Genomic DNA, 13,499 nt, shown 5'->3' on the forward strand with positions numbered 1-13,499 from the left:
AGTGAGTGGGACAGTGAGTGGGACAGTGAGTGCGGGACAGTGAGTGTGGGACAGTGAGTGGGACAGTGAGTGGAACAGTGAGTGGAACAGTGAGTGGAACAGTGAGTGCAGGACAGTGAGTGTGGAACAGTGAGTGTGGAACAGTGAGTGTGGAACAGTGAGCGGGACAGTGAGTGTGGGACAGTGAGTGTGGGACAGTGAGTGGAATAGTGAGTGTAGGACAGTGAGTGGGACAGTGAGTGGAACAGTGAGTGGAACAGTGAGTGGGACAGTGAGTGCAGGACAGTGAGTGTGGAACAGTGAGTGTGGAACAGTGAGTGGGACAGTGAGTGTGGGACAGTGAGTGTGGGACAGTGAGTGTGGGACAGTGAGCGGGACAGTGAGTGTGGGACAGTGAGTGGGACAGTGAGTGGAACAGTGAGCGGGACAGTGAGTATGGGACAGTGAGTATGGGACAGTGAGTATGGGACAGTGAGTGGGACAGTGAGCTGGACAGGGGACAGTGAGCGGGACAGGGGACAGTGAGCGGGACAGTGAGTGGGACAGTGAGTGGGACAGTGAGTGTGGAACAGTGAGTGGGACAGTGAATGTGGGACAGTGAGCGGGACGGTGAGTGTGGGACAGTGAGTGTGGAACAGTGAGCGGGACAGTGAGTGTGGGACAGTGAGTGGGACAGTGAGCAGGACAGTGACTGTGGGACAGTGAATGTGGGACAGTGAATGTGGGACAATGAGCAGGATAGTGAGTGTGGGACAGTGAGTGTGGGACAGTGAGCGGGACGGTGAGTGTGGGACAGTGAGTGTGGGACAGTGAATGTGGGACAGTGAGTGTGGGACAGTGAGTGTGAGACAGTGAGCGTGGGACAGTGAGTGTGGGACAGTGAGTGTGGGACAGTGAGTGTGAGACAGTGAGCGGGACAGTGAGTGTGGGACAGTGAGTGTGGGACAGTGAATGTGGGACAGTGAGTGTGGGACAGTGAGTGTGGGACAGTGAGTGTGGGACAGTGAATGTGGGACAGTGAATGTGGGACAGTGAGCGGGACAGTGAGTGTGGGACAGTGAGTGTGGGACAGTGAGTGTGGGACAGTGAGTGTGGAACAGTGAGCAGGACAGTGAGCGGGACATTGACTGTGGGACAGTGAATGTGGGACAGTGAGCGGGATAGTGAGTGTGGCACAGTGAGCGGGACAGTGAGTGGAACAGTGAGTGGGACAGTGAGTGTGGGACAGTGAGTGTGGGACAGTGAGTGTGGGACAGTGAGCGGGACAGTGAGCAGGACAGTGAGTGTGGGACAGTGAGTGTGGGACAGTGAATGTGGAACAGTGAGTGGGACAGTGAGTGTGGAACAGTGAGTGGGACAGTGAGTGGGACAGTGAGTGGGACAGTGAGTGTGGAACAGTGAGCGGGACAGTGAGTGTGGAACAGTGAGCGGGACAGTGAGTGTGGAACAGTGAGTGTGGGACAGTGAGCGGGGACAGTGAGTGTGGGACAGTGAGTGTGGGACAGTGAGCGGGACAGTGAGTGTGGAACAGTGAGTGTGGGACAGTGAGCGGAGACAGTGAGTGTGGGACAGTGAGCGGGGACAGTGAGTGTGGGACAGTGAGCGGGACAGTGAGTGTGGGACAGTGAATGTGGGACAGTGAGTGTGGAACAGTGAGTGGGACAGTGAGCGGGACAGTGAGTGTGGGACAGTGAGTGTGGGACAGTGAGTGTGGGACAGTGAGTGTGGAACAGTGAGTGGGACAGTGAGCGGGGACAGTGAGTGTGGGACAGTGAGTGGAACAGTGAGTGGAACAGTGAGTGTGGGACAGTGAGTGTGGGACAGTGAGTGTGGAACAGTGAGTGTGGGACAATGAGTGGGACAGTGAATGAGGGACAATGAGCGGGACAGTGAGTGTGGAACAGTGAGTGTGGGACAGTGAGTGTGGAACAGTGAGTGTGGGACAGTGAATGAGGGACAATGAGCGGGACAGTGAGTGTGGAACAGTGAATGGGACAGTGAGTGTGGAACAGTGAGTGGGACAGTGAATGTGGGACAATGAGTGGGACAGTGAGCGGGACAGTGAGTGTGGAACAGTGAGTGGGACAGTGAGTGTGGAACAGTGAGTGTGGGACAGTGAATGTGAGACAATGAGCAGGACAGTGAGTGTGGAACAGTGAGTGGGACAGTGAGTGTGGAACAGTGAGTGTGGGACAGTGAATGTGGGACAATGAGCGGGACAGTGAGTGTGGGACAGTGAGTGGGACAGTGAGTGTGGAACAGTGAGTGTGGGACAGTGAGCGGGACAGTGGACAGTGAGTGGGACAGGGGACAGTGAGTGGGACAGTGGACAGTGAGTGGGACAGGCAATAGAAACAGCACACGAACATTGCAGAGGAAGGAAGAATATCCCCAAACTTAAAAGTGCAAATAAATATCTTTAATTCAAATGGGCCTTGGCTAGAGAAAAGGAAGAGGGCATCGATGGAGCACTCCACCACTGCTCTCAAACGTCTTCAGTGAATGACTTTGAAGTGCGGTGACTTTTTGTCGGATTGCTAAAACAACAATGAGATAAATGACCCATTCAAACAAGGGCATGCAGAGTCAGCATGGATTTATGAAGGGGAAGTCATGTTTGACAAATTTGCTGGAACTCTTTGAGGATGTAACAAATAGGGTGGATAAAGGGGAACCAATGGATGTGGTGTATTTGGACTTCTAGAAGGCATTTGACAAGGTGCCACATAAAAGGTTACTGCACAAGATAAAAGTTCATGGGGTTGAAGGTAATATATTAGCATGGATAGAAGATTGACTAATGAACAGAAAACAGAGAGTCAGGATAAATGGTTCATTCTCTGGTTGACAACCAGTAACTAGTGGGGTGCTGCAGGGATCAGTGCTGGGACCCTAACTATTTACAATCTATATTAACGACTTGGAAGAAGGGACTGATTGTAACGTAGCTGACGATACAAAGATGGGAAGAAAAGCAATGTGTGAGGAGGATACAAAAAAATCTGCAAAAGGACATAGGCAGGCTAAGTGAGTGGGCAAAAATTTGGCAGATGAAGTATAATGTTGGAAAGTGTGAGGTTATGCACTTTGGCAGAAAAAAATCAAAGAGCAAGTTATTATTTAAATGGAGAAAGATTGCAAAGTACTGCAGTACAGCAGGACCTGGGGGTACTTGTGCATGAAACACAAAAGGATAGTATGCTGGTACAGCAAGTGATCAGGAAGGCCAATGGAATCTTGGCCTTTATTGCAAAGGAGATGGAGTATAAAAGCAGGGAAGTTTTGCTACAGTTATACAGGGTATTGGTGAGGCCACACCTGGAATACTGCATGCAGTTTTGGTTTCCATATTTGCGAAAGGATATATTTGTTTTGGAGGCAATTCAGAGAAGATTCACTAGGTTGATTCCGGGGATGAGGGGGTTGACTTATGAGGAAAGGTTGAGTAGGTTGGGCCTCTACTCATTGTATTCAGAAGAATGAGAGGTGATCTTACTGAAACGTATCAGATTATGAGGGGGTTTTGACAAGTGGATGCAGAGAGGATGTTTCCACTGATAGGGGAGACTAGAACTAGAGGGCATGATCTTAGAATAGGGGGCCACCCATTTAAAACTGAGTTGAGGACAAATTTCTTCTCTCAGAGGGTTGTAAATCTGTGGAATTTGCTGCCTCAGAGAGCTGTGGAAGCTGGGACATTGAATAAATTTAAGACAGAGATAGACAGTTTCTTAAACTGTTAATATGTTCTTATGCTCTTATTAATGTTGGGGAAGTCCAGAACCAGGGATCACAGTCTAAGGATAAGGGGTAAAACATTTAGGACCGAAATAAGGAGAAACTTCTTCACCCAGAGAGTGGTGAACCTGTGGAATTCTCTCCAACAGAAAGTTGTTGAGGCCAATTCACATAATATATTCAAAAAGGAGTTAGATGTAATCCTTACTACTAGGGGGAATCAAGGGGTATGGCAAAAAAGCAGGAATGGGGTACTGAGGTTGCATGTTCAGCCATGAACTCATTGAATGGCGGTGCAGGCTCGAAGGGCCGAATGGCCTACTCCTGCACCTATTTTCTATGTTTCTATGTAAATGATAAGAGGATGAGGGTTATGGGGAGCGGGCGGGGAAGTGGAGCTGAGTCCATGGTCAGATCAGCCATGATCTTATTGAATGGCGGAGCAGGCTCGAGGGACCTTATGGCCTACTCCTGTTCCTATTTCTTATGTTCTTATGTTTAATGTACTGGGCCACATTCTCCCTCAAACACCGCCACCAAAACATGTCATTCACCCCACCGCTGTTTGCGGGCTCTACCTATGCGCAAATTGGTTGCAGCATGTATTTGAATAACTAGTCACTGCATGCCACAGTAATGCAATGTCTGAGATGCATTGTGGGGCATTTGAGAGATATGATCAGGTGCTGTACAAATGCAAATTTTTGCCGACACAGGCGCGATGGGCCAAATGTCCTCCTGTGCTGTATCATTCTATGATGAGCCTGGATTTCCCCACGGCTCTTAAAGTGGCGTCCATCTGTAAATCCTAGGCTTTAATAGCTCGGATCTCACACACACTACGAGTGGCTTCCCGAGCAGGAGGGCTGCCAGCAGCCATCGAACTCATAGAATGATACAGCAGAGAAGGAGGCCGTTCAGCCCATCCAGTCTGTACCCCAGCACTAGCCTCCAGCAGAGTAAACGGCAGAAAACCGCGCAAGCGCTTTGTTACCGGTTGTTGAGTGCTTTCATCGCCTCTTCCATTTGCAAGTATTCCGCCGCCTTCCACACGTCACTCGCCTCCTCTTCCTGCAGCACCATCAGCTTGGCAGTGTAGGTAAACTCGATCAGATGTCGAAACGCCAGGTTACTCACCCCTGAGACCACAGAGCAACCGGTGTCAAAAAACTTGGTACGGCCATATCTACACTGCTTCAAATCAAGCCTCATCACAACTTGCTCAGGCTCACTCTTTCCCCGGGCCTCTTACCACACAACCTGCAGTTAGAAACGCAGGGAGGTTGCAGAGGTGCAAGGCTGCGGGGTCCCCAGCTTAGTTCCCCCATCGAGAAGGAGCCCGCCGTCTCCCCACTGTAGCCTCCCATTGCTTCTTCGATGATACAACGGTCGTTGCGGGTTGATTCCTTGGATGAGAGGGTTGTCCTATGAAGAGAGATTGAGTAGATTGGGCCTATACTCTCCAGAGTTGTGAAGAATGAGACGTGATCTTATTGAAACTTCTAAAATTCTGAAGGGGATTGACAGGGTAGATGCTGAAAGGTTGTTTCCCCTGGCTGAAGAGTCTAGAACTAGGGGTTAGAGTGTCTGTACAAAGGTTTGGCCATTTGGACTGAGGTAAGAAATTTCTTCGCTCAAAGGGTTGTGAATGTTTGGAATTCTCTGCCACAGAGGGCTGTGGATGCGGAGTCATTTGAGTATATTCAAGACAGATCGATAGATTTTTGGACTCTGGGGGAATCAAGGGATATAAGGATCGGGCAGTAAAGTGGAGCTGAGGTCCAGAGGTCGTGAAGGGCGAGGTCCGGAGGTCGGGACCGGCAAGGTCCGGAGATAGGAAGCGGAATGGAGAGGACGGTTGAGGAGCGGAGAGGTCGGAGCCCAGAGGTGGAGCACCAAGGGAAGGTACAGCACAGGCCAATAGCGAGGCTGTGAGGTCGTGAGGCTCACATTGCATACTATGAATTCCACATAGAGAGAGGTCCTGTGGGAAGGAGGATGGTAGGAGTATGTTTGAGTTTGTGTGTATGTATTGGCACATGTGGCGGAGTCTGATCTCCAGTCGTCTTGGATCCCCTGAGTACTTGTTTTTAGTGTGGAAGCAAGTCATTCTTGACCCCGAGGGACTGCCTGTGGTTTGATGATGATGAATGGCGAAGCAGGCTCGAGGGACCTATGGCCTACTCTTGCCCCTACTTCTTATAGATACCTCCACTGCTCTTATGTGGGAGACTATTTCACAAGTTGATCGCTCTCCATGTCAAGAGGAACGTCTTGATATGGCACCATGAAGACAGTTTACATCCCAAGGTGCTGCACTGAAGCTGAGCGGTAATAGGAGGGATTTTTGAGAGAGAATATTGAAGAGAGACGGAATCAAGGAAGGGAGGGAGAGAAAGCGCAAGGGAGGGAAGGGTTAGACAGGGAGCTGCAGGCAGTATGGCTGAAACAGTTGAAGGTTCTGCCACCAGCAGAGGAATATGGGGAGGGGGGGGGGGGGGATAGGGGTAAGTACACAAAGGTAGACATGCAAGACTGAGAGGCCAAGGGCTGAGACAGAGAGCTTGGGGCCGAAGTTCCCTTGTTCTGCGCCTCCCAAGAGGAGGGAGGGGGGGGGGGGGGCGGGGGGCGCTGGGGGGGGGCGCTACCAGCTCCCGCGAAACTGCGCAGGAGTTAGCAGTAGCGTGAACACACTGTAGCACCCTGGCTCGCCGCGCCTCTGCCGATGACATCATCACTGTGCACGCCGACCCCTTTTCGGCCCGCGGCAGGAATTGGGCAACGCCCTAAAAGGCCGCCGCGGGCGATGTCCATGCCAGCCTCACGGATCGCGAAGCGGGCCGCTCACCCATCGCGGGGCGAACCTTAAAGGGGAGGTGCGATGCACCCAGCGCCCCCATTTTCTATTTTCCCTCCCTTACCTGTCGGGAGATTTGCTGCTCCTTTCGTGGGGTCCGGGCCGCAATCATGCAGCCCGATAGGATACTCTGCTTTCGTGCCGGGCTGCGGCCACAGAACCCCTTAGTCCTGGTGGCCCAGTGGAGCCCATCAAAGGGCCTGCGGAAGGGGAGGGACGTGGAAACGCATCAGTGATACGTGGAGAGGCCACATAGCGCTCCACGATGCCCCTGGGCAGCGCCCCGATCTCGCCCCCAGAGGAAGTGGAGCGGGCGACATTAAGCTCCACTTCCTGTGACGGGCGGTGACCTGAATTTCCCAGCCGGGGTGCAGGAAGACCCGCATCGCCTCGGTTACCGCCCGCAAACGGGGCGTAAACCAATTTCGACCCCCTTGAGATGTTGCACAGGGAAATGTTGGGGGGGGGGGGGGGGCGGCGGGGGGGCAGAAGGAATTATAAATGTGGACAAGGATTTTGAATTTGATGTGCTGAGCGACACGGACCCACAGGAGATGGACAAGGATAGTGGTACGGGGCAAATGGGGCAGGTTGTAGACGGAGAAGTTTTGGGTGAGTTGCTGATGATCTGGGATGGAGCTGGGAGATCAGCATTCCAAGAAGTTTTTACTTCCCTCTACGGTGGAAATGGTTTTACTCCAATGAAATAGTCATTAAACTCATTGGCCATACAGTTCCAACAAAGAGCCCACAGCTGAACTGTTAACCAGTCTTTTCCCAATTCAGGAGTTGACGGACCCACTTTGTATTTCAAGTCCTGATGGATTCTTTCTTTCATCAAGGTGTGGTGGATATTTCACAGCTCACTCTGACAGTAAAAGGCCCCTCTGCATACTGTTGGTGTGAGCTGTAGTTATCGTTTAATTAATTTTGTAATATGCTTACTGGCACCCAGTTCCAACAAACACTCCTAGCTGTCCCATCAAACACTCCCAGGGGTACAGCACGGGGTTCGACTCAGAGTAAAACTCCCTCTACACTGTCCCATCAAACACTCCCAGGGCAGGTACAGCACGGGTTAGATACAGAGTAAAGCTCCCTCTGCACTGTCCCATCAAACACTCCCAGTGCAGGTACAGCACGGGTTAGATACAGAGTAAAGCTCCCTCTACACTGTCCCATCAAACACTCCCAGGGCAGGTACAGCACGGGTTAGATACAGAGTAAAGCTCCCTCTACACTGTCCCATCAAACACTCCCAGGGCAGGTACAGCACAGGGTTTGAAAAAGTTAATTTTTTTTTACATTTCCTTTCTGTCTCTTTTTTAACTCTCTCTATAAATGCTGTTTTTCTTTCCCTCCCTGTATCTGATCAGACATTGAATTCGCCCACTCTACTTTGCACTTTCTTCTCAGACCTTGCACTGTTAAGGAGATAACACAGCTTCCACTTTCAGCGACTTGCCACATAAAAAATGTATAAAGCGAAATGTGCAAAGACCAGTCTAACTCACAGCAGACGCTGTTAAATGCCCAGCCACAGCAAATTATAGCCCAATGTTCAATTTTAACCGTTGATTTTTAAGTAAGGAAGTAAGATTCTTAAATTGTATGGCGACCATTGAACTCTTGGGCAGAGAACAGACCCTTTCACCAGCACAGTTTTAATATGCTGGGGCCAAAAGAGGGAGCGGCGCGCGGCAGCATAGCAATGCAGGGAGTAGCGCGTGCTGTTGCAGGTGGGCGACGGCTGACTGCAGTGCGGGCAGGTACAGCAGGAGCAGTGCAGTCGGGGCAAAGGAGCGGCAAGAGTTCGTAGAGGGATCTCATCGGGGCCCAGGATAGGCGAGGGCCCAGGGTCAGCAGGAGCCAGCCCACACTGCGATATGTGCGCGCACAAGGTCCGTGCAGCAGAACTGGTCTCCAGTCGTCTTGGTTAACCCTTGCCACTGGACCAAGACCTAGCTCTGTCAAGCCCGTGTTGTGGCTGGTGTTAAAAAAATCCACGCACAGGCATCTTCCACCCTTCAAGATGTAGTTCGGGATCTGGAATATTAGGTCCTTCATTGAAACACCTGTGAACTCATCCCTGTTAGGCGTGGAAGCAAGTCATCCTCGCTTCGAGGGACTGCCTGTGATGATGATGATGAGATATAGAGTAAAGCTCCCTCTACACTGTCTCATCAAACACTCCCAGGGCAGGTACAGCACGGGGTTAAATACAGAGTAAAGCTTCCTCTACACTGTCTCATCAAACACTCCCATGGCAGGTAAAGCACGGGTTAGATACAGAGTAAAGCTCCCTCTACACTGTCCCATCAAACACTCCCAGGACAGGGACAGCTTGGGTTAGATACAGAGTAAAGCTCCCTCTACACTGTCCCATCAAACACTCCCAGGACAGGGACAGCTCAGTCCCTTGCTGTGCATTAATGGATAAAGCTGCAAAGCGTACAATTGCTATTGGATCTGTTCTGAGTGCACTGGGTATTTGTGGGTTTTAGACAAACTCAAATTGAAATCCGGTCCTTTCATCCAACTCTCTGCGGTCAGCCGATTAGATTAGCTGCAGACGGACATAGGAAGCAAGTTGGTGGAGGGACCGGACATTGTGTCAGTGAAATTTAATCAGGAAAATTACAGTAGGTCACCATATGAATAATGACAGGACCGAAGTCTGCGTCTGTGCCGCTAGCCTTAACCACACGACTGTCCCTGTAACAACCGACTGCTTACCCGGCACCAAGGCATGGAGGAGCCAGAAATTGCTCCATTGGCAAGACAGCAGCCAACCTGCTCGGTTCCCACGAGATATTTCACCTGTTAGCCCCTCCCTCCGCTGCCACAGTTATTCATTTACTTGCAGCTGACAACAGCGTGCCTGGTTTGACTGCGAGCACAGCTTCGAACCCTACATGCTACCCATCAGCAAGGCCTCCGTTCTCAACTGCTTCTGCTGGGAACCCATCACTGTTGTCTCCTATCTTGCCAACGTTCACCTGCAGAAATTCAGGCCCCATCATTCACTGGTGCTGGAGTGGCAGATGGTCACGACAGGATTGGTGATTGGGAGCCCAAGGGCGTTGGCGGATAAGATGCTCCCGGGATCTTCGCCACTGTTGCTCTAAAGTTGGCGGCTGGAAGTTGCATGAAAGCGCCGCCCTCCGCTCCTGCAGAAACCTTCATCCGCGCCGTCACCATCTCCAGGCTTGGATCTCCGGCACTCCCTCCTCGCCTGCCTCCCAACTACCCACCTGACACAAACCTGAACTTGTTCCCAAACTCCTCTACGCTTCCCTCTTCGACCGTACCTGTGTTCACGTCCCTAAATATCTGCTGGGTGTGTAATTCCCCTACTCCCCCTGGTGAAACACCTGATGATGTTTGTTATTACAGGAAATGTACAGCACAGAAACAGGCCATTCGGCCCAGCTGGTCGGGATAAATGGGTCCTTTTCGGGTTGGAAATCGGTGGTTAGTGGTGTGCCACAGGGATCGGTGCTGGGACCACAACTGTTTACAATATACATAGATGACCTGGAAGAGGGGACAGAGGGTAGTGTAACAAAATTTGCAGATGACACAAAGATTAGTGGGAAAGCGGGTTGTGTAGAGGACACAGAGAGGCTGCAAAGAGATTTAGATAGGTTAAGCGAATGGGCTAAGGTTTGGCAGATGGAATACAATGTCGGAAAGTGTGAGGTCATCCACCTTGGGAAAAAAAACAGTAAAAGGGAATATTATTTGAATGGGGAGAAATTACAACATGCTGCGGTGCAGAGGGACCTGGGGGTCCTTGTGCATGAAACTCTTTTTGTCCCAAAAAGTTAGTTTGCAGGTGCAGCAGGTAATCAGGAAGGCGAATGGAATGTTGGCCTTCATTGCGAGAGGGATAGAGTACAAAAACAGGGAGGTCCTGCTGCAACTGTACAGGGTATTGGTGAGGCCGCACCTGGAGTACTGCGTGCAGTTTTGGTCACCTTACTTAAGGAAGGATATATTAGCTTTGGAAGGGGTACAGAGACGATTCACTAGGCTGATTCCGGAGATGAGGGGGTTACCTTATGATGATAGATTGAGTAGAATGGGTCTTTACTCGTTGGAGTTCAGAAGGATGAGGGGTGATCTTATAGAAACATTTAAAATAATGAAAGGGATAGACAAGATAGAGGCAGAGAGGTTGTTTCCACTGGTCGGGGAGACTAGAACTAGGGGGCACAGCCTCAAAATACGGGGGAGCCAATTTAAAACCGAGTTGAGAAGGAATTTCTTCTCCCAGAGGGTTGTGAATCTGTGGAATTCTCTGCCCAAGGAAGCAGTTGAGGCTAGCTCATTGAATGTATTCAAGTCACAGATAGATAGATTTTTAACCAATAAGGGAAATAAGGGTTATGGGGAGCGGGCGGGTAAGTGGAGCTGAGTCCACGGCCAGATCAGCCATGATCTTGTTGACTGGCGGAGCAGGCTCGAGGGGCTAGATGGCCTACTCCTGTTCCTAATTCTTATGTTCTTATGTTCTTATGGTCCATGCCGGTGATTATGCTCCAGACGAGCCTCCTACCACCCCACTTCGTCTAACAATCAACATAACAAAAACAGATTATCTGGTCATTGCTGTTTGTGGGAGCTTGCTGTGCACAAGTTGGCTGACGCGTTTCTCACATTACAACAGTGACTACTCCACCAAAAGTGAAAGGCGCTATATAAATGCAAGTCTTTTTTTTCTTTTAATCCTATCAGCTTAACCTTCTATTGCTTTCGCCCTCATTTATCCAGCTTCCCCTTAAATATATCTGTGCTATTCACCTCAACCACTCCCTCTGGTAGCGAGTTCCACATTCTAACCAATTTCTGGCTAAAGAAGTTTCTCCTGAATTCCCTATTGCATTTATATCTTATATCTATTGCCCCGCGCTTTGGTCTCCCCACAAGTGGAAACACTTTCTCTACATCTAAGCTATCAACTCCTTTCATTTATTGTGCCAATGTGTAAACGGCAAATTTTGGACGTCATCACACAGAAAGAGTGACCCATACTCGGAATGGGCTCCTGGGCGGGCAGTAAGGGAAAACGTCAATCAAGAGGAAGCTGTGCTGGGATGCGGGTGGGGGGGGTGGGAAATTAGGGGTCTCTAAGCAGGGAGGAGCCACGAGGACCAAATCGCCTTCATCATTTCAGATTGTCTCTGTGAAGTAGTTGCTGTTGGTGGGAAAACTCACCTTCGATCTCAACCAAGGGCTCCTCCCTGAAATCCTGGAAAAAGCGGCAGAAGAACTGGCTGCAGGCAGCAAGGACAGCTTTGTGGGCTTTGAAATGGTGACCTGCAGAACAGAAGCGGCAAAGATAAATCCAATCATTTAATTGAAAAATACTATAATCGGGACGTGGGCGTTGCTGGTGATGCTGAGGGGGATATTTGACCAGTTTCAGGTGATGTTGGGGATATTTGACCAGTTTCAGGAGATGTTGACGATATTTGACCAGCTTCGAGTGATGTTGGGGATATTTGACGAGTTTCACGTGATGTTGACGATATTTGACCAGTTTCAGGTAATGTTGGGGATATTTGGCCAGTTTCAGGTGATGTTGACGATATTTGACCAGTTTCAGGTGAAGTTGGGGATATTTGACAAGTTTCGGGTGATGTTGGGGATATTTGACCAGTCTCAGGTGACGTTGGGGATATTTGACAAGTTTCGGGTGATGTTGATGATATTTGACCAGTTTCACAGAAACATAGAAACATAGAAAATAGGTGCAGGAGTAGGCCATTCAGCCTTCGAGCCTGCACCACCATTCAATAAGATCATGGCTGATCATTCCTTCAGTACCCCTTTCCTGCTTTCTCTCCATACCCCTTGATCCCCTTAACCGTAAGGGCTATATGTAACTCCCTCTTGAATATATCCAGTGAACTGGCATCAATAACAATCTGCGGCAGGGAATTCCACAGGTTAACAATTCTCTGAGTGAAGAAGTTTCTCCTCATCTCAGTCCTAAATAGCCTACCCCTTATCCTAAGACTATGTCCCCTGGTTCTGGACTTCCCCATCGTCGGGAACATTCTTCCCGCATCTATTTTGTCCAGCCCCGTCAGAATCTTACATGTTTCGATGAAATCCCCTCTCATCCTTCTAAACTCCAGTGAATAAAGGCCCAGTTGATCCAGTCTCTCCTCATACAACAGCCCAGCCATCCCTGGAATCAGTCTGGTGGACTTTCGCTGCACTCCCTCAATAGCAAGAACGTCCTTCCTCAGACTAGGAGACCAAAACTGAACACAATATTCCAGGTGAGGCCTCACTAAGGTCCTGTATAGCTGCATTAAGACCTCCCTGCTTCTATATTCAAATCCCCGAGCTGTGAAGGCCAACATACCATTTGCCTTCTTTACCGCCTGCTGTACCTGCTGTATCTCACTTTTGGTGACTGATGAACCATGACACCCAGGTCTCGTTGCACCTCCCGTTTTCCTAGTCTGCCGCCATTCAGATAATATTCTGCCTTCGTGTTTTGCCCCCAAAATGGATATTACACTCTATTCCTTCATCTAAATCGTTAATGTACATTGTAAAGAGCTGGGGTCCCAGCAATGAGCCCTGCGGCACTCCACTAGTCACTGCTTGCCATTCTGAAAAGGACTCATTTATCCCGACTCTCTGCTTCCTGTCTGCCAACCAGTTCCCTATCCACGACAGTATATTACCCCCAATACCATGTGCTTTGATATTGCACACCAATCTCTTGTGCAGGACCTTGTCAAAAGCCTGTTAAAAATCCAAATACACCACATCCACTGGTTCTCCCTTGTCCACATAGCTAGTTACATTCTCAAAAAATTCCAGAAGATTCGTCAAGCATAATTTCCCTTTCATAAATCCATGCTGACTTGGACCGATCCTG

General features: G+C 49.9%; 1 protein-coding gene across 6 annotated transcripts in view; it reads right to left on the reverse strand.

The window, feature by feature from the left end:
• The window catches only part of znf131 (zinc finger protein 131), a 104,975-nt gene that overhangs the window by 12,196 nt on the left and 79,280 nt on the right, over positions 1-13,499 (reverse strand). For 5 of the 6 annotated variants that reach the window (XM_070877600.1, XM_070877576.1, XM_070877569.1 and 2 more), the window contains exons 3-4: positions 11,816-11,917; positions 4,733-4,877 (exon numbers count right to left, since the gene is read on the reverse strand). In XM_070877600.1, coding sequence (XP_070733701.1) covers positions 4,733-4,877; positions 11,816-11,917 — 247 coding nt within the window. The remainder of the gene's footprint in view (positions 1-4,732; positions 4,878-11,815; positions 11,918-13,499) is intronic. The other variant, XM_070877607.1, reaches the window with a different exon arrangement.

The sequence above is a fragment of the Pristiophorus japonicus genome, chromosome 1 (assembly GCF_044704955.1).
Source record: "Pristiophorus japonicus isolate sPriJap1 chromosome 1, sPriJap1.hap1, whole genome shotgun sequence".
Classification (NCBI taxonomy): Eukaryota; Metazoa; Chordata; class Chondrichthyes; family Pristiophoridae; genus Pristiophorus; species Pristiophorus japonicus.